A 27,680-nucleotide genomic window follows, 5' to 3' on the forward strand; every position below is an offset into this window, starting at 1 on the left:
CTGCCTCGTCTCTATGGCGGCCCCAACAGCCCTCCCGGGCGCGGAGAGGGATGAACTCCGGCGCCGGCTGTAGCGGTGGCGGCGGTGGCGGCGGCGGTGTTGGGGCCGCGGAGCGGTCCCGAAGGGGCAGTCCCAGAGAGGATGGCTTCGCCCCGTCGGCGCTGGGGACCCGAGAGCAGTGAGTGTGGCATCGGGCAGGGAGCGTGAGCAGCCCCGCCCGGGCTGGGCCCAGGGGAGGGGATGGTGGGGGGAGGGCCCCGGAAGGTGGGGAGGACCTTGGGAGCGTGACACGAGGAAGCTGAGAGGGGACGGATGGGCTGGAATCCCGAGGGGCCATCCTGGGGGTGGTTAAGAGACATTTCAAGGAGTCGACGTGTAAAGGGCTCGTGAGGGCGTAATGGGCTCCGAAGCTCTGGGGGAGGCCTTGTGGGGGTCTTGAACCAGAGGGGCAGGCTTGGGAAAAGGGCTGGTGGGCAAGGGATGGGGTGGGGATGTGGGAGCTGGAAGGGGTGGGAGTGAAGGATGGCCTGAGGAGGGAGCGAAGAGAAAGTGATCTGACCCTAAATCGGTGTTCAGTAATATGAACGAATTAATAGATGGGTGAATGAATGACAGGGAAAGGGAAGGACGAGAGGTGAGTTGGAGGACTGAGAGGGAGCAGCGATTCTAGAGAGGGGAAGTAAGAAGAGAAGGCAAATGATGGGGAGGGGAAACTATACTTACAAGGAGTAAATCTTAAACTTACAATTTAACCTTTAGGCAGAGCTTGTGTTTGGTGAGTTCCCTTGTGAGTAACCACTGTATTGGTAGAAAATCTTTGTGTCTGCACGTTTTAGACTGAAATGTGCTATAATGACACTATGCCTGTACAGTGAAGTTTTGGACTTGTGTTTGGGATTTAGGGATCTTGGACACATAACTTGTTTTTATTTTTTTTAAGCTAAATTGTATAGTATTTTTATGTGTCAAGTACTGTACTTAGTGCTTTACATATGTAAACTTATTCTGCTTGTCCGTGTCTTTCATTCTTTTAACATAAGGATGTTAAGAGATTGATCCATGTGCACTTACTGGTAACACTGATAATGTTTTAAACTTCTGTCATAAATACCTACAATGTATTAGAAACATATTTAAATCGTAATTCAGTTTGATTCAAGAATCTTGCTTTGCATTTGATTATTTATGTAGTTGGGATGCTGTCTATGAGAGAGAGCTGCAAACTTTTCAAGAATATGGAGATACAGGAGAAATCTGGTGAGTTAGAAAAAATAGTGGAATTATGATTCAGAAGAGTGAGTGTGTGTGTATGTGTGTGTGTCTTGTAAGTGCTTACCCCCAAAGAAAGACAACCTGAAAGTCTTGGGAACCTTGGACTGATTCTGGCTTTGTGGGTAGATTTAAAGAATCTCTCTCTTCGCTCTCTTTTAATGGTGCAGACTTAAATTTGATGAGAATACAGGTTTCCCCTCCTTTTTGAATATTTACATTATGCCTCTTGGTTTTTATGAAACACTTACATTAGTACCTGTTTTTGCTAACTGAAAGAAATTCGAAGATTATCGCTTGTACGAAAAAAGGTGAAAAGCAAAAATAGCATTCACCGTTTGTTTTTCAGTGAGCCATTAGTTAGGCAGTGCACACCCTAGCAGCAAGAGTGGTGCTGTCAAGCTCCTTCCCTGGTAACTACACTCAGCATCCCAGCATCAGGCCGCCATAGCTTTGAACAGTGTCTGTGAATGTCTGTGCTTTATCTTGATTTATTTTGTGCATCTGTTAGCAAGATGTGTCTTGCGGTATCAGGCCCAAGAGAGGTAATTTTTGAGGTCTGGGAATGCCCCCAAAATTTTACCACATAAATTACTGGTTATGGCTTCTTCACTTTGTGCCATTTTGCCTTAGGAAAGATTTCATAGCAAAGCTCTACTTGCGGTTAGTGGGGGAAACCTGTATTAGGAAGTTGCTGTCATCCTGTGATTGTCCTTTTTCAATAAGCAATAAAATTTTGAGCCATCAACGTATACAAGTATTAATGTTGATGTAGTGAAACATTAGTAAGTAACATATTGACCTTATCTATTCTGTTCTATTTTGGGAGGCGTTGTCTCCTCAGTAATAGTACAGGTGAAGCTTAAGCAGTCACAGATGCTACTCCTTCCTTTCAAAAAAGGCTTAATTGAGCATATTGAATAAGCTGCTTAAATGGAATATAGTTGTAATCTTTGCTCTATATTCCTCTGGTATTTGATTAACGGATTCTCTGTTTCTAATAGGTTTGGAGAAGAGAGTATGAATCGGCTAATAAGGTGGATGCAAAAACGCAAGATTCCACTGGATGCTTCAGTGCTTGATATTGGAACTGGAAATGGTGTTTTCTTGGTCGAACTTGTTGGTACTTTTAGTATTCACGTGTTAAAGCCAAATTTTGAAATGAATTAAAAAAAAAATCTTGGAAATGAGGATACTAACGTTAATCTAAAGTAGATAAGCAAAAAAAACAAAAAACAAAAAACCACAAAGTAGTAGAGCAATTGTACCACTTACTTTGAGAAGTTACGTCGTACAAAAGGGAGGCTGCATGGATTGTGAGAAGGCATTAAATGAGAAGCCAGGGGATCTGAGTCCTACTCTTGGCCCTTCTGAGCTTAGCCTTGACCTTGAGCAAGCCACTTAATTTCTCTGGGTGTAGTATAGATTCTTTCTTAAAGCTTTTGATAAGGTGATCTTAATTGGTTCTTAGCTCAAAACCCTGGAAATCTGTGCGTATAAAGGAAAGATGACAGGTAGGACATAAGTACCTTATCTTAGGTGAGCATATGGTTTGAAGAGAGTATTTTGTCTATGGAACTGAGTTTTGGCACAGATTCTACTAATTAAACCATCACTGTTGTGTACCTGTTGTGTGCTCATTGCTGTGGGTTGTACTATGGAGAAAATTAGAACACTTAGGCTTCCTCCTAGATGGCTTTACTGTCTTAATTTATAAGGATATATATGTAATGGTGAAATTTATTGAGTGGCTTCTACATGCCAAGCCTTGTGCTAGGCATTGGCAACCTGAAAATGGGGACCTTGTGCTTGAATTGTTCTAATATAACAGAGGATGGACAGACATATAAACAATTAACACTGTAAGTTGATATGTGCAATAATAGATCACTGAGTATAGGAAAGAGAGTGGTTAACTTTGGGGAACAGAGATAGGAAGGGTCTTGGAGGAGCTAATATCCAAGTTGGGTGGAAATTGCAGGGGCAGAGTGTGGTGAGTGTGGGTGGGGTGTAAACAGGGAGAGAATTTCAAGCAGTGGAAACAATATTTAAAGGTTTGGGGGTTGCCTGACTGGCTTAGTTGGTGGACTGTGAGACTCTTGATCTCGGAGTGGTGAGTTCAAGCCCTGTGTTGGGTGTGGAGATGGCTAATAAATAAATAAATAATCTTAGGAAAAAAAAGACATGACGGTTTGAAGCAGCATAGCACGCACTGGGCCTGTAAATAATTTGGTAAATTAGATTATAAAGTGTGTATGTGGGATAGACAGAATGAGGATTAAGTTAAAGGTAGGATAAGGGTAGTAGGAGCCATATCATATGCCATGCCTAACAGGTTAGATTTTACTTTTAGGCTATGGGTAGCCATTGAAATGTTTTAAGCAGTAGAGAATGATTCGAAAAATTTATGGTAAATGTTTTTGAAACTTAAGGTATAACGTATATATGTTAAAGTGCACAAATCAAAAGCATGTGGCTCAGTGAATTTTCACAAAGTGAACACACCTGTGGTCACCTATGATCTACCACCCTGCTCAAGAAGTAAAAAATATTGCAGATTCTAGAAACTCCCCTGAACGCCCTACCAGTCCTTTCTAAATTACTCCCTCCTTCCTCTCTAAAGGTAACCACTAATGAGAAGGAGTTTTAACATCAGAGATTAACTTGCCTGTATTGAATGTATAAATGGAGGACTTGACTATGTATTCTTTCCAGTGTGTTCTCCACTTTCTGTGAGATTCACTAAAGTTGTGTGTAGTAGTAACACATTCATTTTCATTGCTGTGTAAGATTTAATTATACTCAGCTTTATTCATTCTCTTGTTTACCGGTAGATTCTTCTGGATTTTAGTAGTTTATTTGTAGAGGCTAATGATTTATCCTTTGAGACTAACAGTTTAAGTAGATTTTTTAGATTTTTTACATATACAGTTGACTCTTGAACAACATGGTTTTGAACTATGCAGGCCCACTTATTTGTGGAATTTTTTACAATAAATACATGCATAGTACTGTAAATGTATTTTCCTTGTGATTTTCTTAGTATTTTCTTTTCTCTAACTTACCTTATTGTAAGAATAAAACATACGATATACATAACATACAAAATACATGTTAATCGATTGTTATGTTATCAGTAAGGTTTTCAGTCAACAATAGGCTATGGGGTGCCTGGTTGGGTCAGTCAGTTAGGTGTCTAACTCTTGATTTTGACTCAGGTCATGACCTCAGGTCGTGAGATTGAGCACTGTGTCGTGCTCTGTGCTGAGCATGGAGCCTGCTTAGGATTCTCCCTCTCCCTCTGCCCTTCCCTCCTGCTCACACAGGTGCTCTCTCCCTCTCACTCTAAAAAAAAAAAAAATACAAAATACAAAATCCCCCCCCCCATACCAGTAGACTATGAGTAAAGTTTTGTGGGAATCAAAAGTTAAATGCAAATTTTTTACTTTGAGGGGTGTCAGCACTCCTAACCCCTGTGTTGTTCAATGGTTAACTGTATAATTATGCAGACTGTAATAATGGCAGTTTTCTTTCTTCCTTTCCAGTCCTTTATAACTTTTCTCCTCTTACTACACTGTCTAGGACCTCTAGAGGAATCTTGAAAAGAAGTGGTAACAGAAGACATCCTTGTCTTTTTCCCCCTTTCCAGAGATTACTTTGAAAGTTTCACTGTTAGGTATGATGTTAGCTTGTAAATTTGTTTTGTAGATCAGTTGGTATCAGACTAAAGTTTCTTTCTGTTCTTCCTTTGCTAAAAGAGAGTGAGTGTGTTTGTTTCTTATAAATCTTGTTATTTATCAAATGTTTTTCCTGTTATTGAGATAATCATATGAATTTTCTTTAGCCTCTTCGTGTTGATGAATTACATTGATCATTTTCAAATGTTAATTGCATTTCTGAAATGAATCCAATTTATGTATCATTGGATTCAGTTTGTTAATATTTTGTTTAGGATTTTTACAACTCTGTCCATGGGAAAGATTGTCTTAGTAATTTAACATTTTTGTAGTGTTCTTGTCAAGTTTTAGTATCAGGTTATGCTGGCATCATTAAGTAAGAATTTATTTTTTGGAAGAGTTTATTAATGATTAGTTTTTTTTTCTTCCTTAAATGTTTGGTAGAATTCACTGGTGAAGCCACCTACATGTGGAGTCTTTTAAGGGAAGTTACTTTCTTTTTTAATGTGTACTTATTACATGTAGTATGGTATACATATAGAAAAATGGTCATTAAGTATATAGCTTTTACAAAATGAACACCTTTGTGTAACTCACCAAACTCATCAAGAAATCAGACGTTGTTAGCATCATAGAAGAAGCCCCTTTGTGCATTCCCCTCACCCCCATTCCCTTCTAAAGTTAACCACTATTCTGATGTCTGTCATCATATGTTAGGCTGTTTTTGGTGTTAGCTGTACTGGTTTCTCACCGTGTTTTTATTTATTTGTTTATTTATCTATTTATTTATTTAGATTTTAAAAATATATTTGTCAGAGAGACAGAGCACAGGCGGGGGGGAGTGGCAGGCAGAGGGAGAAGCAGCTCTTACGGAGCAAGGAGCCTGATGTAGCACTTGATCCCAGGACCCTGAGATCATGACCTGAGCCAAAGGCAGACGCCCAGGTGTCCGTATTTATTTTTTTAAGATTTTATTTATTTGAGAGAGAGAGTAAGCATGGGGGGGTAGGGGCAGAGGCAGAGAGCCCGAGAGAGAAGTAGACTCCCCGCTGAGCAGGGAGCCTGAATTTGGCTCAATCCCAGGTCCCCAAGATGACCTGAGCTGACCCGAGCCAAAGGCATACACTTAACCAACTGAGCCACCCGGGCGCCCCCTCCCTGTGGTTTTAATTAGCATTTCCCAAACAACTAATGATGTTGAGCACCTTTTCATGTGCTTATTTGCCATTTGTATATCTTCTTTGGTGAAATGGGTGTTCAGATCTTTTGGCCATTTTTATTTTTTTTTTTATTTTTTTTTTTTTTATTTTTTATTTTTTTTTTTTTAAAGATTTTATTTATTTATGTGACAGAGAGACAGCCAGCGAGAGAGGGAACACAGCAGGGGAGTGGGAGAGGAAGAAGCAGGCTCCCAGCGGAGGAGCCCGATGTGGGACTCGATCCCGCAACACCGGGATCACGCCCTGAGCCGAAGGCAGACGCTTAACGACTGAGCCACCCAGGCGCCCCTGGCCATTTTTAAATTGGGTTGTTTACTTATTGTTAAGAGTTGAGGATTCTTTATGTATTGTGGATATTAAGTTCTTTACCAAGTGTGTGATTTCCAAATGTTTTCTCCCATTCTTTGGCTTCTTTTTTTTATTCTCTTAATAGTATCTTTTGAAGGGCAGAAGTTCTTGATTTTGATGAAGTTCAGTTTATTAACTTTTTTCTTGTATGGATTGTGCTTTTGTGATCATAGTAACTCTTTGCCTAACCCAAGGTCACACAGATTTTCTCCTATTTTGTCTTCTGAAAAGTTTAAAGTTTTACCTTTTACATTTATTTTCTTTCTTTCTTTTTTTAAGATTTATTTTAAGTAGACTCCACACCCAGTGTGGGGCTTAAACTCACAGCCCTGAGATTAATAGTTGCATGCTCCACTCACTGAGCCGGCCAGGCACCCCTACCTTTTGCATTTAGATCAGCGATTCTTTTTTTTTTTTTTTTTTTATGATTTTATTTATTTATTTGAGAGAGAGAAAGAGAATGCATGAAAGAGAGAGAGAGAGTGCACGAGCAGGGGGGAGGGGTAGAGGGTGAGGAAGAAGCAGACTCCCTGATGAGCAGGGAGCCCAAGGCCAGACGTGGGTCTCAGTCCCACGACCCTGAGATCATGACCTGAGCTGAAGGCAGACACTTAACCGACTGAGCCACCCAGGCTCCCAGATGTGTGATTATTTTGGAGTTAATTTTTCTGTAAGGTTTGAGATACTGGTTGAGGTTCTTTGTGTTTGTGTGTGTGTGTGTGTGTATGAATGTTGAATTGTTTCTACCATATTTTGAAAAGATTATCCTTTGTCCATTACATTGAGTTTTACCTATCTTTTTTAATAAGTTTTTTTTCTTTAAGATTTTATTTATTTTTGTGAGAGAGAGAGAGAGAGCTAAAAAGAGAGTGTGAGCTCGTGAGCTCGAGTGGTGGGGAGGGGCAGAGGGAGAAGCCGACTCCCTCCTGAGCAGGGAGCCTGGTGCGGGACTCCATCCCAGGACCCTGGGATCATGACCTGAGCCTAAGGCAGATGCTTCACTGACTGAAACACCCCACCCAGGGACCCTACCTGTTTTTGATATGATATGAATGATATTATGGTTATGCACTATATTTATTTTTTTGATCTCGCTTCTGCCGAGCATGGATTTGTGAAGTTCCTCTTTTCAGAGATTGCTTTCAGTATTTCACTGTTAGGTGAAGCAGTAGGTTGCTTCATTTCAGTGTGATAAGGTATTATACCATATGAAAATACTGCAGTTAATTTAATTATGCATTCATTCATTCATTTGTGCATTTGTTCTCTGTTGATGGACATTTGGGCTTTTTCCAGTACTGCATTATTACCAATATTGCCCAACAATTTTCCAAAGTGGTTGTACTAGTTGACACTCCTACTGGCAGTGTGTGAGAAGTCCATCCTTGCCAATACCCCATGTTGTCAGTTTATACAGTTTCAGTGATTCTGGTAGGTGGGCAGTGGTATGTCATGGTTTTATTATTTCCTGATGACTAAAAATGTTGAGCATATTTTCATATGCATTTTGGCAATTTGGCTATTCTTTTTTGTGAAGTGCCTGCCCAGGTTTTTTGCCCATGTTAAAATTGGGTTGCCTGTGTTTTTCGTATTGATTTGTCAGAGTTCTTTATATAATTTGGGTATGTGACCTTTGTGTCACAAATACTTTTCATCTGCTGCATGGCTTGCCTTTTCACTTTTACAATAGCATCTTTTGATGAATAAAAGTTCTTTATTTTTATTAAAGCTTATTATATCATTTAAAAAATTATTAGTGCTTTTGAATATTCTATATTAAACCTTGCCTGCCCAGAGTCATAAAGATATTTTCCTTCATGCTCTTCTAGAAGCTGTATTTTCTTCACATTTAGGTTCTGTGTGTGTGTGTGTGTATGAATGAAGGCAGAATGTTATATATATTGTGAGGTAAAGTTTAAGGTTTATTTTTTCCCTTATGACTATCCAGGTAACCCAGCACCATTTATTGAAATGTCCATCCTTTCTCCCACTTCACTTCTCTCATAAGCCATATTGGTGTGTGCTTGGGTCTATGTCTGTATTCTCTATTCTGTTCCTTTGGGTCTGTTTCTTTATCCTTATGCTAGTGTCTTGCTGTCCTGATTACTGCAGCTTTATGTCTTTGTGTTCTGGTTTTTTTTTAATTAAAAAAAATTTTTTTTGGAAGATTTTATTTATTTATTATAGAGAGTGCATGAGCACAAGCAGGGGGAGCAGCAGAGGGAGAGGGAGAAGCAGGCTCTCCACTGAGCAGGCTCCATCCCAGGACCGTGGGATCATGACCCGAGCCAAAGGCAGAAGCTTAACTGACTGAGCTACCCAGGTGCCCCTTCATATTCTGTTGATGTGAATTCTCCAATATTGGTCTCTTTTTGTATTGGCTGTTGTTAGCTTTTTCCATATTTATGTAAATTTTAGAATAATCTTCTCTCGTCTCAGGAGAAAATATGCCCTGGCATTTTGATTAGGAATTTACAGATTAATTCAGGGAGGATGCATGTTTATTTAAATTTTAGACTCATCACTTCTCAGGGAAAAAAATCCTAGGATTTTGATTTGGATTGCATTGAATTTGGGGAGAATTTAGGTCTTTATAATATTGAGTGTCTGAGTCCATGAACGTGATATGTTCCTCCATTTATTTAGTTCTTTATATTCTGTCAGTAATATTTTGTAGTTTTCTCTGTTAGGATCTTATTTATCTTAGATCGATCTCTAGATGTTTGTTGTTGTCGCAGTTGTTAATGTTTTTAAAATTTTATTTTCTAGGGGTGCCTGGGTAGCTCAGTTGGGTAAGTGTCCGACTCTTGCTTTTTGCTTAGGTCATGATCTTGGGGTCGTGGGATTGGGCTCCTCATTGAATGTGATGTTTCCTGGGGATTATCTCCCTCTTCTTCTGCCCCTCCCCCTCTACTCCTTCGGCTTGTACTCTCTCTAAATGAATAAATAAATTTTTAAAAACTATCTATTTATTTGACAGAGAGCATGTGCGCAAACACAAGTAGGGGGAGTGGCAGGCAGAGGGAGAGGAAGAAACAAGTGTCGTGTGTGTTATGTCCATGTCCCCCCGCCCCCAGCAGGGAGCCTGATGTGGGCCTCCATCCCAGAATCCTGGGATCATGACCTGAGCCAAAGAAGAAGAGGCTTAACCAACTGAGCCATCCAGGAGCCCCTGAATAAATAAAATCTTAAAAAAAAATTATTTTCTAATAGTTTATTGATAGTAAATAGAAGTAGAATAGATTTCTCTATTGATCTTGTATCCAGTAATTCAAACATTAATTCTAATAGTTTATTCATGGATTCTCTTGGATTTTCTTATGTACAGTAATGTCATGTAGTTTTATTTGTTCAGTTTCAGCTTTGATGTCTTGTTTATTGAAATGCTGTGTACTCTTGAACACAGTGTTTTTTTGTGTTTCTTTTAAGATTTTTATTTATTTATTTGACAGAGAGAGAGAGACAGTCAGAGAGAGAGAGGGAACACAAGCAAGGGGAGTGGGAGAGGAAGAAACAGGCTCCCAGCGGAGGAGCCCAACGGGGGGCCTGATCCCAGAACTCCGGGATCACACCCTGAGCCAAAGGCAGACGCTTAACGACTGAGCCACCCAGGCGCCCCTCTTGAATACAGTGTTGAATAGAAATTATGAAGGCAGATAGCCTTGTAACACTGCCTAGTAGAAGAGGAAAGCTTCTAATACTTCACCATTACATATAATGTTAGTTATAGGTTTTTATAGATAGTCTTTATCAGATTGAGGGTTTCCTTTATATTCCTAGTTTACGTTTTTAATCATGAATGGGTGTTGAATTTGGTCAGCTGCTTTCTTTGATATTCACTGAGATGATTAGATTATTTTTCTGCTTGATTCTATTAATGTTGAATTGATTGGTTTTGGGGACAGGGTGTCTTTATTTTTTTAATTAACATTTTTATTCAAAAAATTTTAGGGATTGATTTTTTTTTTTTTTTAATTTTTTTAAAAAGTAAGTTCTGCACCCAATGTGGGGCTTGAAATCATGACCTGGAGATCAAGTGTTGCATGCTCTACCGACTGAGCCAGCCAGGTGCCCCTGCTTGGTCACTGTTAAAACAAACTTCTATTCCTGAAGTAAACCAAGTTTGATTGCTGTGTATTATCCTTTTCATATATTATTGGATTTCATTTGGTAGTATTTATTTTGCTTATGATTTGTATAGTTTCATGAGAGAGATTAGCCAGTAATATTCCTTACCTGAAATTTTCATCTAAGGTTTTTGTATCAAGGTTATGCTGGCCTCACAACAAGATGGGAAATCGCTCTCCTTTTATTCTTTGGGAGAATTTTTTTTTTAAAGATTTTATTTATTTATTTGAAAGAGAGAGAGACAGCCAGCGAGAGAGGGAACACAGGCAGGGGGAGTGGGAGAGGAAGAAGCAGGCTCATAGGGGAGGAGCCTGATGTGGGGCTCGATCCCAGAACGCCGGGATCACGCCCTGAGCCGAAGGCAGACGCTTAACGACTGAGCCACCCAGGCGCCCCATCTTTGGGAGAATTTTTAATTGGCTTTGTTTCTTCTGTAAACGTTCAGACGAGTTCTTGGTGACATCCTCTGGAATGTGGAGGTTTTTTTGGTAGGGTTTGAGTCAGTATGTGTTTTTCAAGAAATTTATCCATTTATCTAAATGTTAAAATTAGCATCAGGTTGTTCATAATTTGCCGTTAAATTTTAAAAATTTACATATTGTAAAATTGACTTTTTTGCATAGAGTTCTGTGGATTTTAACACATGTACAGATTGATGTAATCACCTTTACAGTCAGGATACAGAATAGTTGCATCCTGTGTAACCATACCTTTTCCCCCTGGTAGCCACTGATGTGTTCTCCATCACTAGTTTGTGTTCTTGAGGATGTCCTATAAAATGGAATCATGCAGTATTATAATCTTTTGAGATTGCCTTCTTTTGGTCAACATAATGCTTTTGAGATTCATCCACATTTTTGTGTGTATTAGTAGTCATTCCTTTTCATTGCTGAAACGTATCTGATGTATGGATGTATCGCCGTTTGTTTATCCATTGTTGAAGGGCATGTGAGTTGCTAGTTTTAGGCAATTATGAATAAGCTGCTATAAACATCTGTGTAAACATTTTGGTGTGAACATGTTTAATTTCTCTAATGTGAATATATGTTTAACTTTATTAGAAACTGCCAAGCCATTTTTCTGAGTGGTTGTACCATTTTGCATTCACATTTCACATACCTGAACAATGTGTGATTATTCCAGTTGGTCTGTATCTTTGCTGATACTTGGAATTGTCCATATTTGCTCTTTTAGCATTCTAATATGTGTATAGTGGCATCTAATGATGGTTTTAGTTTGTAGTTCTCTGATGGCTGATTATGGTGAACATGTTTTCATGTACTTATTTGCTATCTTTATATCTTGTTTGGTGAAATTTCTGTTCGAGTCTTTTGCTCATTGTCGGATTGAATTGTCTGTTTTCTTAACTGTTGAATTTTGTGAGTTCTTTGTATATTCTGAATACAGGTCTTCTCTGAAACATGATTGTAAATGTTTTCTAGCTTCTCTTCAATCTAGCTTCTCTTTTTAAGAGATGAAAAGTAAAAGTTTAAATTTTTGATAAAGTCGCCAGTTTATTGAGTTATTTACTTATTTATATTATATTTTTTTCTATTGAGTATCTCTGTGTGGGGCTTGAATTCACGACCCTGAGATCAAGAGTTGCTTGCTCTACCGACAGCCTGCCAGGCACCCCTAATTTTTTTTTCTTTAATGTATCGTGTTTTTGGTGTCGTGTCTAATAACTGTTTTCCTAATTTACTTTTTCTCCTTTCTTTTCCCCTAAAGGTTTTATAGTTTTAATCTTTTATGGTGATTCTTTTTGAGTTAATTTTTATATAAGATATGAGGTTCAGGGGGCACCTGGGTGGCTCAGTTGTGAAGCGTCTACCTTTGGCTCACAGTGTGATCCCAGAGTCCTGGGATTGAGCCCCACATCAGGCTCCTCCGCTGGGAACCTGCTTCTTCCTCTCCCACTCCCCTTGCTTGTGTTCCCTCTCTCACTGGCTGTCTCTCTCTGTCAAATAAATAAATAAAGTCTTTAAAAAAAAAAAAAGATATGAGGTTCAAGTCAAGATTCTTTTTTTTTTTTTGGCATATAGATGTCCCTTTGTTTTATTTTTTATTTTTTATTTTTTTAAAGATTTTATTTATTTATTTGACAGATAGCCAGCGAGAGAGGGAACACAGCAGGGGAGTGGGAGAGGAAGAAGCAGGCTCCCAGCGGAGGATCCCGATGCGGGACTTGATCCCGGAATGCCGGGATCACACCCTGAGCCGAAGGCAGACGCTTAACGACTGTGCCACCCAGGCACCCCCCCCTTTGTTTTATTTTTTAAAATTTTGTTTAAGATTTTATTTATTTATTTGAGAGAGAGAGAGAGAGTGTGCACAAGAGGGGGGAGGGTCAGAGGGAGAAGCAGACTCTCTGCTGAGAGAGGAGCCTGACATGGGGCTTGATCCTGGGACTCTGGGATCATGATCTGAACTGAAGGCAGATGCTTAACTGACTGAGCCACCCAGGCGCCCCGATGTCCCTTTGTTTTAATATAATTTGTTAAAAAGACTGCCCTTCCTTCATTAAATTGTCTTTTCACCTTTGCCAAAAATCAGTTGGCCATATTTTTGTGTATCTATTTCTGGACTCTGTTTCATTGATGTGTCTATCCTTTTGTAACACCACATTGTCTTGATTAATGTAGCTTTTTAGTAAGCCTTAAAAGTTGAATAGTGGGATTCTGCCAGTTTTAGTCTTCATTTTCTAATTTTTTTAAAAAAAGATTTTATTTATTTATTTAAGAGAGAGAGAGGAGAGAGAGAGCATAAGCACAAGCAGAGAGAGTGGCAGGCAGAGGCAGAGGGAGAGGTAGAGGGAGAAGCAGGCTTACCACTGAGCAAGGAGCCTGACGTGGGGGTCAATCCCAGGACCCTGGGATCATGACCTGAGCTGAGGGCAGAGCTTTAACCAACTGAGCCACCCAGGCACCCCTTATTCTTCTTTTTCAAATGTTGTTTTGGCTATTCCAGTTATGTTACCTTTCCAAATTTTATTTATTTTATTTTAATTTTATTTTTTAAAGATTTTATTTATTTGACAAAGAGAGCAAGCACAAGTAGAGGGAGCAATAGGCAGAGGCAGAGGGAGAAGCAGGCTCCCCACTGAGCAGGGAGCCTGACGCGAGGCTCAATCCAAGGACCCTGGGACCATGACCTGAGCCGAAGGCAGACGCTTAATGACTGAGCCACCCAGGCGCCCCTTCAAATAAATTTTAAAATCCATTTATATTTATCTAAAATAATCCATGCCGAAAATTTGGTTGGAATTGAGCTAAATCTGTAAATTGATGAGAATCGACATCTTTACTATCTAGAGTTTTCCAGTCCATGAACATGGTATGTCTCTTCATTTATTTAGGTCTTCCTTGATTTCTTTCATCTGTATTTTTTCATTTTCAGCATATAGATCCTATACATATTTTTATACTTGTATCAATGTATATTTTTTGGAGTATTTTAAGTGGTATTGCTTTTCGAAATTCAGTTTCCAATTGTTTATTGCTAGAAATATGGTTGATTTTTGTGTATTGACCTTGTACTCTGTCACCTTGCATTTATTAGTTCTAGGAGTTTTTTGGTGGGTTTTCTGGACTTTTCTATGTAGACAATCATTGTTTATGAATGGGGCAGCTTTAGTTCTTCCTTTTTAATTTGCATGCCTTTTATTTCTTTTTCTTGCCTATTTACACTAGGTATGGCTTCCAGTACAATGTTAACTAGGAGTGGTAACAACAGGACATTCTTGCCTTGTTCTAGTCTTAGTTTTCTAATCTACGTGTGCATTTCACCATTAAGGTTGTGTTGACTTAAAAAAGGGGGTATAGGTTAGCTGTAGGATTTTTTTTGATGTCCTTTATCAGATTGATGAGATTCCTTTCTATTTCTAGAATAGATGTTGAATTTTGTTGAATTTCTTAGAGTCCTCTTAAGGTTATTTATTTCATTTGAGTGAGTTTGCAGTTTTTGAGGAATTGGTCCAGTAATATATAAACAGATTTAGACACTACGACCAGATGGGGCTTATTCTGAGAATGCAATGCCGGTTCATTACATGAAAATCATATAACCTATCATATTAACATTCTAAAAAAGAAAAGCTTCATGATTATACTCACTGATGGGATTTTTTTTTTTTTTATATATCACTCTTCTTTCCTTTTGGGAGTCTGGAAATAGAAATGTTAGAACTTTTCATATTGTTCCACAGGTCTTCTGTGAGTCTCTGTTCATTTTTTTCCCATTTTTCTCTGTTGATCAGATTGATTGATTTGTTTTTTCGTTGATCAGATTTGATATGTCTTCAAATTCACAGACTTGTTTTCCCTCTTATTTCTATTCTGCTTTTAAGTCTACATGTTGCAGTTGGTTAATAGTTTCTTAAGGCTTTTTTTTTCTCCCTACACCTTTTCCTTACTTTGTGATGTTTTTGTTGTAAAAGGTAGTTTATTAGTCCCAAATGATTTTCCACAGTGTGAATTTTCTAATTGTACTTCTATCATTTAAAATGTTTTCTGCGCCCTGTATTTTCTGTAGGTTGGAAGTTAGATCTAGAATAAGGTTCAGTAAACTATAGTTTTGAGGGCCAAATCTGGCCTTCCTCTGTTTTTAAAAATATTTATTAAAATGTAGCCACACTCATTCATATACATATTGTCTGTACCTGCATATGTGCTGCAGTGGTAGAGCTGAGTAGTTGTGACAGAGATTGTGTGGCTGGGAAACCTTAAAATATTTATGCCCTGTTCCTTCTTCCCTCCCTCCCTCCCTCCATAGTGATAGAAGTTTATTTGGCACGAATACAGAAAAAGAACTCTCAGGAGTGAGAGGGGTCCTGACAGGGTTGCCCAGCCCTGTTCCTTTAAAGTAAAATTTTGATAATCTCTGATTCAGAGATTTTTACAAATTCAGTTTGCTTTTTTTTTTTTTAATGAACTTAATAGGTGGTCATTTATATTTGCCTCTGTTGCATATAATGTTTTGTTGTCTGTATTTTTGTGGTGTTAATAGTTATTGCTTATATTCAGAGCTTTTTAAGTGATTCACTTACATTTTTGATGGATTTTTTTTTTTTCTGGGCATATAATTTTAGATTGCTGTTTTTTCTTCACTGTTTTCTGACTTCCATTCTTTATGACTTATTGTCAGCTGTCAGTCTTATTGTTAGTCTTTGAAGGTAATCTGTTGTTCTGTGTTATCTCCCTACGCCCCACTCCTTGGATGCTTTTGAGGTTTTCCTGTTTTTGGCTTTTATCAGATACACTCTACTGGTTTTCTTTTCTTTTTCTTTTTCAATCTTCTCTGGTTTATATTGCTTCTTCAGTCTGTGGCTTGGGGTCCTTCGTCGGTATTAGAAAATTCCCACCTGTATGCCATTTTCTCTTTTGCCCCATTCTCATTTCTTCTCCTAAGATTCCTATTATATATATTTTAGATCTTATACTCTGTTATTTATTTTTTTTTATGTTCTTTCCTGTTTTTAATTGTCTGTGCCTTTTGTTCTGTGCCTAATAGGAGTATTTTCTTTTGACCTTTCTTCCAATTCACTAATTTTTTTCTGCATTCAATCTACTGTCAAGCCCACCCTTGAATCTGTTTAATTATTGCTTTTTTCACTTCTGTTATTCGTTTGGTTCTTTGTTATAGTTTTCAATTCTCAGAATTCTCCACAAACTGTCATTTACTTCAGTTGCTTTAAAATTGGTTTCTGATCATTATTTTATTTGGGTCTCCTGTGGTCTTTTCTAATGTCTGTTCTTCCCCGTTGGCTTCTGGTCATTTGTTGTTTCCTTGAATGTCTGCTGATTTTTCACGGAGTGCCAGAAACCAAATGTGAAAAATGTTGCAGATAGTTTGAGGTTTTGAATGATTGTTCTAGAAACCTAAAACATCTATATATGATATTTTTATAAGTTCTGTTGTAATAATAAATAGGCATGGGAGAAGAGGGAACTGGTAAGAGTCAATTAAAAGAATTATCCTGGCTTCCTGATAGAGATGGAATTGAAAGAAACTGGGAGAAAATGAAGATCTCAAACAGTATGGAGTGAGACGCCTAAAAGAGTTGGAGGTTGGCATCAAGGTGGGGATGTTACACCTTGAGATTAAAATAAAAGTAATCAAAGGGAACAAAATTCTGTGGAATATAATCGGTGTGTTACTAGAGTGTAGAATCAGTCACTTAGTGAAAAGTCAAGGTAGTCTTAATGGAAGGTGTAGGTGTCGGTTATGTTTTGAAGGAAATAAATTGAGTAAATAGTGAAGAGCAGGAAGAGAATTTCAAGCTACACTGTAGTTTTCAACTGATTTTCTTCATCAAATTTCCTTTGAAATTTAGCCTGATTGTTCTGAAAATGTTCGGCATAGTGTTGGGGGTGGGGGGGAGGACCAGAAGCCATCATACTTTTGCCACAGGCTCCACACACTCTAGGTGGGTTCATGTGGCTAGTAAACAGCCAGGACTATAGCTTTAGGCTCAAAACTCTTAACGTCCTCTGAGCCTTAATTCTTGGGATATAAATACCTGCCCAACCTATCTCACATAGTTTTTGTGAACATCTCAAAAACAGAAATACTATACAAATGTAATGTGGTTAATAATCACATGGCTGGTGGAAAATTGCGATTTATAATTACACTGAAGGAAAAATTTTCAAGAACTTACTATGTATGCATTTCATTAACTCATATAACTTAATTGTGCTAAGTAAAATTTGTGACAGATTTATGTGCGAATTAGAGCATGTCAACATCAGAAGTTAATGTTACATTTTTCTGCTTGAGGGCAAAAATATTATACATACGTTCTTATTATCTTTGAGAGAATGAATTTTCTTTTGAAATAGAAATCAAATACTATAAAAGCAAATGAAGTGTCACTTGATATTAATTTGAACTCTTAGTTTCTATTTAGATTCACAATAAAATTTAAACTGTAGATTATTGGATAGTATATGTCACTTGATCTATTAAATAAATAAAACAGTCCCAGTCCTAAAGGAATGTTATAATTCATAAGCAAAGCAGTATGTTAAAACTTTATTTTTTTATTTATTTTTTTTTTTAAAAACTTTATTTTAAACTAAAGTATAAAATTGTTTCTCTGTCTCTAGGCAAAATTTGGTTTCTCTAATATTACTGGAATTGATTACTCTCCTTCTGCAATACAGCTTTCTGGAAGTATTATAGAGAAAGAGGGTTTATCTAACATTAAGTTGAAGGTAACTGTTATATTACTATAATTTTTTTATAATAAAAGTTATAAAGTTTAAGCATTTCTGAAGTATATATGCTAACAATATCTTTTGAACTTATAAATTAAGGATTAATTATAAATAATCCAAATGGAAATATTTTTAAGTAACTTAAAATTTTCAGTCTAGTCAGCGTGGGGAAGTTATTTTCTCCTCTTCCTTGTGTGCGAGTGTGTTCATTCTCTCACGTTTGCAGACACACACAAATACTAGTTAACTTTGCATTTAACTAGGTCAAAGTTGTAAATTTGTAAAGTGGTGTAGTGCCACCAAAGACTACTTAGTTTATTTTTGTGTCCTGTGATCCGTAAGGAGATGATGACACTTGGATTTATATATGTAGCCCAGGCTTCTCTGAGCTCTAGAATGACTTAAAAACTGCATATTTTACAGTTCTGCCTAGATAGCAATAGTCTCTCATTTAGTCTGAAATGAAACTTTTAAGTTTCCCTTTAAACCTGCTTTACTGCAGTCTTTCCCATTTCTGTTACTGATACCACCATTCACCTGTTGTACTAACCTAAAACCCAAGGAGTCATCCTTGATTCTTCTCTTTTCTTTAAGTCCTATGTCTCATTCTGTTGGTTTTATCTTCATAGTGTATCAGGCATGTGATCATTCCTTGCTATTTCCAAGCCCTCCTAAGTGCAAGCCGTCATCATTTCTTGCCTCCATGGCTACACTGGCCTCTTATTGGCCTCTCCATTTCTCCTCTTGCCACCCACTGTTTGTTACCACAGGGCAAGCAGAGTGATCTTTTAAAATATCAGTCAGCTTGTGTCACTGCCTTGGTCACAGGTCTCCAGGGGCTTCCCCGTTGCTTTGAGAATGGAATCTGAATCCCCACCCCACCTTACAAAGCCCCTCATTTCTCACCTGTTTTCCCCTTTATCACCAGTATTCCAGTCACACTGGGTTGCTGTCTGCTCCAGAAACGTGGCTAGCCTGTTCTTTTCCAGTCTTTATACCTTCTGCTCTCTGCCTAGAGTATTCTTGCTCCAGATCTTAACTTGTTTGGATTATTCTCATCAGTCAAATCTGTGTTCAAATATCACCTTCTTAGACTTTTCCTACCTTTTCCAAAACATTTCTCTTCCCAGTCCCTCACTGCCTTTATTATTGTTTTTATTGTCTTCATAACACTTCATCTAAAATTATTTGTTGTCTCTCCCTTAAGAGAGTATAAGATATATAAGATACAGGGACACTTTCTTTTTTGTTTACTGTTATATTCTCAGTGATGGAAAAGTCCCTGCATATTATGGGTGTTCACGACATACTTGTTGAATAAGTGAGTACTTTGATCAGGCGTTTCAGATAACAACTTCTCTAAACTTAGCTCTTAAGAATGGTGGTCATCTTTGGCTTCAGGTGTATCGAATACTTTGGTGTGAGGGAGGAGGAAAAAACCCATGTTCTAATGTAAATAAACATAAAAATCCACATTTTTAAATCAAAGGGTAATACACTATTTATGATTACTGTATTAAGTTGTATGAATAATTGTGAGCTAATTGCTTAATTTTTCAAAGTAGCTTTTCAGAATTAAGTACATTGGCAAAGTACTGTATAAATGAAATTGAGGCAGATCACTGTTTCAGATGCTTATAGTGTATTATTGGATTATTGAAAGTGAATGATATGCTGAAGTGTGACTTCCACAACCTAACGTGCATGGTATTTATAAAGTTAAGTAACAGCAGTTTAAATAGTCCTTTGATTTCTAAAGCAAAATTTTAATGCCATTCATTTGATCCGTTAGTTGCTTTGTAAGCTGCTGAGTCAGGGCTGAGGGACTTCTGATTAACCGTGTTTACTTTAAGTCACACAGCTGGTAATCATATCAGCTAAAAACCATCTTATTTCTAATGACTTGTTTCAGTTCTACATAATTTTTGTCATCTTTAAGAACGTGCCAAATATTCTACTTTTTGACAGAAATAACTTTTTCATGAGCTAGGCTTGGAGGCTCCATGACGTGCTGGTGTTTCTTGGCAGTACACCTGGCTTTGATTTGTTTCCAAATTTGTAGAGATTTGGAATGTCCAGGAAACACTGTCTCTCCCACTAATCTTAGCTTTAATGATCTTGGAATGAAGCACGTAAAAGTTAGCTATAAAGTCGAAAATATGTTTATTATATGTAACATGCCATCATAATTAATTGGTCTTTTTATCCATAATCTTTTACAGATTGTCACTTAAATTCAGGAGAGGTTGTGTGTTAATTGTTCTCATAAAGACATTGATTTTTGATATAGGTAGAAGACTTTTTGAATCTTTCCACAAAACTGTCTGGATTTCATATTTGTATTGACAAAGGGACTTTCGATGCCATAAGCCTTAATCCTGACAATGCGATTGAGAAGAGGAAGCAGTATGTGAAATCCCTCTCTGGGGCGTTGAATGTGAAAGGCTTTTTTCTAATAACCTCGTGTAATTGGACCAAGGAAGAGTTGCTAGATGAATTCAGTGAAGGTAAATGGCTATATGTTGTTAATGTGTGCTTACCTCAGGTTTCATGTACTTAAATGTTTTTTTTTCCCCCTTGGTGGTATAGTGTTTTACTGTTCCGTTTGTGGGAATTGCCTGCTTTTCTTCTCTTTTAACTGTATATGCAAAGGACAAAGAAATAATATCCAGAGATCCAGAGTCCTTTTTGAAATTTTCCAAGAAATCCTGGCAGTTAGGTACTAACATTTATGAGCCTATAAAAGTTAAGTTCTTCATTTAAGCTATATAATCTCTTATTTAGAGACTCAAACAGAAAGCACGTGTATTGTGCTTCTGACTTTAGTGTACTGATACACTGGTGATCAGTAATAATAGTATTCAGTAATATGCAAATGGCAGTAGTATTTTTAAAAATCTTCCATGAGAGTTTTATTCTTCAGATACTTTCTGTGTCTTGCTAATGGTCATTTAGGTATTTAGGATTTATCTTCTTTTCAGTGTATATAGAACAATTATTTTTAACATTGCACGGAAACAAAAAGTAGGGACTTTGTAGTAGAAATACTCCCTATTAATTCTTGAGGAAATCTCTACCATTTTTCAAGGTTTTGGTGCCAGGACAATCCTCTCTCGCCCCATTAGGAAAGTATAATTAGTGCTGTGTCTACTATGGGGGGGATCTTGTGAGAATTGAGAATCTGTAATCTATATGCAAATATTTTGAGTTCCCTGGCAGACTGTTGCTTGCATATTTTCAAGACTATTTTACCTGCCAGTTTGTTCGTGCGGTGCACAGGCATTTCTGGGAAAGCACCTTGAGAATCCAGGACTAGTATTTGCTTGTTTTTTACACAGACTCTTTTTTAGATTAGCATGAAGTTCTTTTAAAGAAATGGGAGAAATTTTTAGGGGGGAGTATTAATAAATGATATGGTACTAAATTTTTATTAAATTTTGAACCTTTAGTTGCCACAAGCTGATGGGAAATTAATTTATAACTAGATTGCACGCGCTTTATCTTAGAGTTGGTTTTCTTTTTGGTAATAAGGGAATAGGCAGTAGGAGGGAGAAACTTAACACATGTCCTTTTGTGTGCATTCCGTGACTTCGGCAGGTTATATAATGTAAAACTTGAAGTATTTGAGGCTTGAAATGTGAGCTTGTGGTTTCATTACTATTGCCTCTGGAAAACAAGAATTATATGTGATTTATTGTCTTGTATTTCATGCCATTAATTTTACTATCTTCCATGTTAAATTTGTTTCCTTTAGAACTGTTGAGGCCCTGTATCCATAGTCTTTCCTTCTTCCTGAAGCTTGACAGTTTTAATAAATGCTAGAAGTTAACACTGTGTAGGGCAAATTTCTTTCCCGGTTTTTAAATACAGGTGTTCTCTTTTACCCTTGGAACCACCAGACAAAAACATATTTGTCTGTCTTTGATAATGAGGAACAGATTTGAGCCTGGTAAAGAGTGCTTAAAACTGTGTCTGTGTCTGAGAACTACTTTAAGTTATGTTCAGTTTTAGAGCTTAATTCGGAATTTAAGCAAAATGTTACAACAGGAAATGTTAAGTAAATACATACAATTGAAGACATTTTTTAGGCGTGTGTCTCTGAGAATATGGTGCTTGGAGTTGGATATAGAAGACTAACAATACATGCGTCGCTGCCGGAGGCTTGTCAGTGGCTTCTTGCCATTGACTTCCATGGCCCCTTTGGCGTAGGGTGAAGCTTGCTTCACCGGTCTTTTAAGGTTCTTTGCTTCTTTCCTTATTTGAAGCATAAAACTGTTGAAATAAATTTTGCATTATTTCCTTTATAGCCCTGTTAATATAAACATTCCGCGTTGTCGTTTGTTCTGGTGAGGATTACTTGAATCATTTGCCCGCTAGTGGGATGTTCTAATTTGATGTCCAAGGAACTGGACTTTCTTAAAACTACTGAGTTAAAAACAACTCCAGAAAACCTATTTTACTACAGAAATAATCCAGATTCGTTATGAAAAAGATTGAAAGATGTCAGTAACCCCAACACAAAGGATATAGGTTAAAATAACTAAAATAATTGTTTACTTATCATAAGAATACAACCACTTTTTAAATTTTGGTGTATTATTTGTTAAAATATAAGCACTTAAATTCTGTAGGGTTAGTTCAAGGAGTTAAAAGATCAGTCCTGGAAAATTCACACAGACAGCTCCATTTTCTCTTGAACATTTTTATTATGAAGTGTTTTAAGCCTGTATAAAAATTTCAGAAAACAGACAGGGTTTGTACCCATGTACCCACCACAGTGGCTCCATTTTCCGGCATTAAAATATATCATGTTATTTAAAAGCCCTGTCCGTCTTTGGAAAAGTTTTCTTATGCTCAGTTTTAATGAGCATTTTAATATATAGCTATTTGTTAAGATTTGGGGAAGTTTGATTAAGAATATGAATTAGAATGTACAATGAAACAAAGTATAAAAGACCAGTTGATACAGTAATATATATCTTTTTATATTTTTTCCTTTTCTAAGAGTTATTTCAGCTGAAGCTCAAGGCCTGGAAGCTTAGAGAATGCAGACACAGCCACCTTCCAGGAAAAAAAATCTACCCTCCAAACTAATAGTCCCATCGCTGAGGGAAAACCATGGTTAACTTCCCAGCCTTGCTTGTCTTAGTTTTTAAAAACAAAATAATAAAATGTTAACTTTCCATTTTATTTTATAATTCAGGAAAACGCCATGTTATCTTATTTTGATCTTTACAAAATCACTGTGAGGTAGGTGGGGGCGTTGGTATGTGTAACCTCCTTGCATAGAAATTGAGGGTGCTGGCAGCATATCTTGCACCTAGTAAGTGGTAGAGCTGGAACTTGAACCCAGGGCTCTTGAGTCCCCATTAATTTTTAAATCCCACTCTGCTAGTTTGAAAGTTACTACTTCCTTTTCTTCCCAGATCCTTCATTAGTTCAGTCTGGGTCTTGATCTTTGGTTACAAGTTCTTTTTTTTGTGGTAAAATGTATCTAAGGTAAGATTTACCATTTAAGCATTCTAAAGCTCCGGTTCCATGCCATTAAGTACGTTCCCATTGTTGTTCAGCCGCGACGACCATCCATCTCCAGAACTTTTTCATCTTCTACAAGTTCATTTTTATGTCCACATCGTTTGACCATTCTATATTAAGTGCTTTTATATGTGTGATATGCATCGAGTTAATACACAGCACTCAGAACGGTGCCTGGTACCTGGTGAGACCTCGGCACGTGAGAGCGGCTACCTGCCAGCGAGGTGGTGCCGCATGCGGAGGGGGATGCAGAGCGGAAGGGGTTCTGGACCGGAAGTGGGGGAAAGATGGCTGCATGGACAGCCTCTTTCCTGCAGTTTGATTTTGGGCTCGTGTGTACCTTGTTCAGTTGGAAGTGTTAGTGGCTATGCACACTCTGCGCATGTACAGAACTGAAAAATTACCAAGTGAAATCCCGTCACAGCTTAATAGTTTCATAAGAGGTTTGCAAGTACATTGTTCTTACAAATTTCCTTTAACTGCGGGATTCAGTCCCTATTAAAAGTATTTTAATCTTGTCTGACAGGATTTGAACTTTTCGAAGAGCTGCCAACACCCACGTTCAGCTTTGGAGGCAGATCTGGAAACAGTGTAACAGCATTGGTTTTCCAGAAAACGTGAGACTTTCACTGGACAAATTCAGTTAGCTTTGTTAAGAAGCTCCACCTCAGAGTTAACCTGACACAGAAAATGCAAGTGCAAATAAATGCTTAGTAAGTACACAGGATGCACATGTTGAATAGATATCATGGGTTGGTAAGAATATGAACGTGTGAGCGGTTGAGTTTTAGAGACCAACCAAGAATCATTTCAAGTTTTCTTTTGTATTGGAAATGTAAATATTTTTCTCTTTGATTAAAAAAAATTTCCTGTAACTGCTGAAGAATCAAAAGCTTTAAAGCAGTAAATGAATTTACAGAAAGTGTGTATTCTTGGTTTTTGTGCTTTGGTAAAGTTGAATCGAATATAGCTGCTCATTAAGATTTGGCTAAACTACTTCCGGGCCAGAATAGTAAATACCAACTTTCTTAGTGTTTTATTAGACTGTCTATGAAACACAGTAAGCATAATGGTTTGGGTTGAATGGTGGTTATTTAAAAAAAAAAATTTAATAACTGAAAAAAATTCCCTAGTTTTCATGTATATAATTAAGCAAAATCAGATAAGTGCATGAGTTGATCAAGAAATATTTATTGAGCTTGTATTTTGCTGCTGATGGCCTTTTACACACTGTGAAGGATAAACAGGAAGTAGGAAAGACAACTAAGCGATCCTGTTATCTGCTAGCAGTGTGTTAAGTTACATTATGGTATTAAGTCACTGAATCCTCCAAATATCTTCTCAAGGTATGTATTAACTTATTCCTGTTGCTACATATCAAAGGGCTAGTACTGCAGCACCTGACTGGCTCAGTTGGTAGAGCATGTGACTTGATCTCTGTGTTGTGAGTTTGAGCCCCACATTGGATAGAGGGATTACTTAAAAATAAAATATGTATTTATTTATTTATTTATTAAAAGATTTTGTTTATTTATTTGTCAGAGAGGAAAAGAGCACAAGCAGGGGTAGCAGCAGGTAGAGAGAGAAGCAGGCCCCTTGCTCAGCAAGGAACCCGTTGCAGGACTTGATACCAGGACCCAGGGATTATGACCCGAGCCGAAGGCAGACGCTTAACCAACTGAGCTACCCAGGTGCCCCAAAGTAAAATCTTAAAAAAAAAAAAAAAAAAAAAAAAAAGTGCAGGATGGAACCTGGAGTCTTTGTCTCTTTTGCCCTGGCATATTCTGCTTCCCAGGTACCAAGTCTCTGCCTTATTGGTACTTACAGTTCAGTAGGGGAACCAGGACTGCTCCAGAGAAAATACTGTCAGAGAAATTGGGTAGTTGAATTTTCAAGAGCTCTACAGCTCCTTGTTAGTGACAGCGTTAGTCTGTGGACTGTGAGTTAGTGAGTCATCCTTCGCTACTTTTCTCCATCTCCCTTTTGTCTTAACAGACCTGCCTAGTCAGGAACTGAATAGTGTCACTCTTTTGTGAAAGGGTGGTGTAAGCTCTACGCATATGTAAGCCTTCAGGGACATGGGGTCAAAGATGTTTTAGTTAGGGCTAATTAGCAAGAGAAACAGTTTATTAATTTTTTTTTTAAAGATTTTATTTATTTGACAGAGAGTGAGCGAGCACAAGTAGAGGGAGCAGCAGGCAGAGGGAGAGAGAGAGAAGCAGGCTCCCCTCCAAGCAGGGAGCCTGAAGCGGGGCTCGATCCCAGGCCCTGGGATCATGACCTGAGCCGAAGGCAGACGCTTAACGACTGAGTCACCCAGGTGCCCCATATTTATTAATGTTTTTGAAGAGATATGTTAATATATAATGCCATTTTTGTATTTGGGCTAATATTTTCGTATTGGAGCCACAAATACAAAAATACAAATTTTAAAGTGATACAATTTTTGATGATTTTCAGCTTTTCGGGTCTGTTGTGTTTTTGTTTGGCAAATGTTAACCTAGTATTACAGGTTTTTTTTCTTTTCTTTTTGTCTCTGAGTGGGAGGGTGGGCGGAAAAGAGGGGTTTGATTTAAATCAACATTAATCAACCATTAAGATTACTACCTGCCTTGCCCAAGATAACCAAAGACATTTACATAAGCTTTCAACACAAATAACATTGTTTGAAAAGCTTTAGTTTTTAATATGTAAAGAGTTGAGAAGTTACTTCACAATATATGTGATTTAAACTTATAGAAAAATTGTTTTGATTTTACAAACTAGGCGAGGGATCTCAAACCACAGAAAAATAGTTTATAATAATTTATTGAGATCTGGTCTTTGTTGTTTTTTCATATTGCTGTTCCTTGATGTCAAATATGATAGTAGTGTGGAAGCACTTTTTTCAGAGTTTTGAGTTGTTTCGTATTGCTGTTTTAAAGCACCACTCTAACAAAATGGGCTTTCCGTGTCACCAGCCTGAGGCATTGGGTTTGATTCACTGATAGCTTGGAGCGGGCCTTTGTTGAAAAGCTCTTCAAGTCACCCTCGTGGAGGGGTATGTATGTTCCGTCTGCAAAGATGAAGGATTTGGGGGAATCATGGAGCTGTTGCCCAGGTTAGGAGAAGGGATTCGTCATCTCTCCTAATCAGTTAATCCTGCTGGAAGCTGGCCTCTCAGAGGTTGAAATTAGAACAAATGGAAGGTGCCAAAATGCGAACAGTAAATTAGTATTTTCAAATAATACCACACTTTAAAAACCAGGCTAGTAAATGGCCCCAAGTTACTGAAGCAAGTCGTAAATATGTGACTATTAAACAGAGTTTCGTTAAAGCACAAGACTGTGTGGGTAACTGGAAGAAATTATACGGTTATAAAAAGGAGCAGTGAGTTATGTAGTGAGTGCTGGTTTCTCTGCATAAGAAGTTGGAATTGTAATTTTATTTCACCAAAAGACACTCTTATTTTGAGGAAACTTGTTTGAAATGCAAACGAAGTTTCTCTCCAGAGCCTGCACGCCATTCCATTGTTGCTTCTCATTACGACGTTATTGCTGAGAGCGGGGCGCTGCTGTGTGGAGGAAGCGCGAAGGCCGGTCCGGAGGGATTTGAGGCTGAATGGGTGGGTTACACCAATTAACAAACAAAGTTTTCAGAACATTTTGTTTTAAGCCAGGTGCACAAGTTAGAGTTGCTTTTTGGGACTGGCATTTATGCATATGAGAATCAAACCTGACACTACTCTTGGCAGCTTGACTGAAGCCATTTTAAAATAAGTACAAACTGTCCTTGAGTCGATTTTCCCTCCATTGTAGTAGCAGCAAGTTTGCCTTTCTTCTTCGTCTGTGACATGCATGCAGTTTTCTGTTATTTGGGGGAAGAAGGGAGGTAAACATATACAAAAGACTTTTAGTCTTTGAGTGAATAATGTATTTCTGTTCACTATGATTATATTTAATTTTCTATGATACTGTTATATAGTACTATATGTTGACCCTAATTCATGTTCATCCGGAGTATAGTAGACAGCTTAATTTTTAAGGAACCTATGTTAGCTTCTAACCTTTGAAATAATTTTCCCTAAATCGATGTGCAAAGAAATAGAGTATCCCTGCTTATGTCAGTAGACTGTGATTTATATTTTCTTAAATAATTTTATTTTATGTATTTATGCGTGCGTGTATGTGTCTGGTAGTCCATAAAGAAAATATATACAAATGTGAAAACTCAGTTGCTCTCCAGGCCAGCATTCTGCTGCTGTGGGGAGGCCTGGGTTTGATTTCCTGTTGTTGGCACTGTGAACT

The 27,680-nt window shown here is 37.8% G+C and overlaps 1 protein-coding gene across 2 annotated transcripts; it reads left to right on the top strand.

Moving 5' to 3' along the window:
- Window positions 1-24,316, top strand: EEF1AKMT2 (EEF1A lysine methyltransferase 2). Of its 2 annotated transcripts, XM_026494350.4 has the most exons (6): window positions 1-178; window positions 1,192-1,257; window positions 2,274-2,388; window positions 17,749-17,856; window positions 20,150-20,366; window positions 23,921-24,316. In XM_026494350.4, exons 1-6 carry the CDS (start codon window positions 51-53, stop codon window positions 24,013-24,015), a joined length of 729 nt encoding a protein of 242 aa, XP_026350135.1. In that variant the 5' UTR covers window positions 1-50; the 3' UTR covers window positions 24,016-24,316. The 2 variants fall into 2 exon arrangements, with proteins under 2 accessions (XP_026350135.1, XP_026350136.1); XM_026494351.4 differs by lacking the exons at window positions 1-178; window positions 1,192-1,257 and having other exon boundaries at window positions 2,292-2,392.
- The last annotated feature ends 3,364 nt before the right edge of the window (window positions 24,317-27,680 follow it).

This window comes from Ursus arctos, unplaced genomic scaffold, assembly GCF_023065955.2.
Source record: "Ursus arctos isolate Adak ecotype North America unplaced genomic scaffold, UrsArc2.0 scaffold_7, whole genome shotgun sequence".
NCBI lineage: Eukaryota > Metazoa > Chordata > Mammalia > Carnivora > Ursidae > Ursus > Ursus arctos.

Excerpts from the sequence above, each read along its gene's own strand:
- EEF1AKMT2 (XM_026494350.4), top strand. The coding sequence starts at position 51 with ATGAACTCCGGCGCCGGCTGTAGCGGTGGCGGCGGTGGCGGCGGCGGT. Across the intron at positions 179-1,191 it reads GCGCTGGGGACCCGAGAGCA|TTGGGATGCTGTCTATGAGA; the intron begins GTGAGTGTGGCA and ends TTATTTATGTAG. Across the intron at positions 20,367-23,920 it reads GCTAGATGAATTCAGTGAAG|GATTTGAACTTTTCGAAGAG; the intron begins GTAAATGGCTAT and ends CTTGTCTGACAG.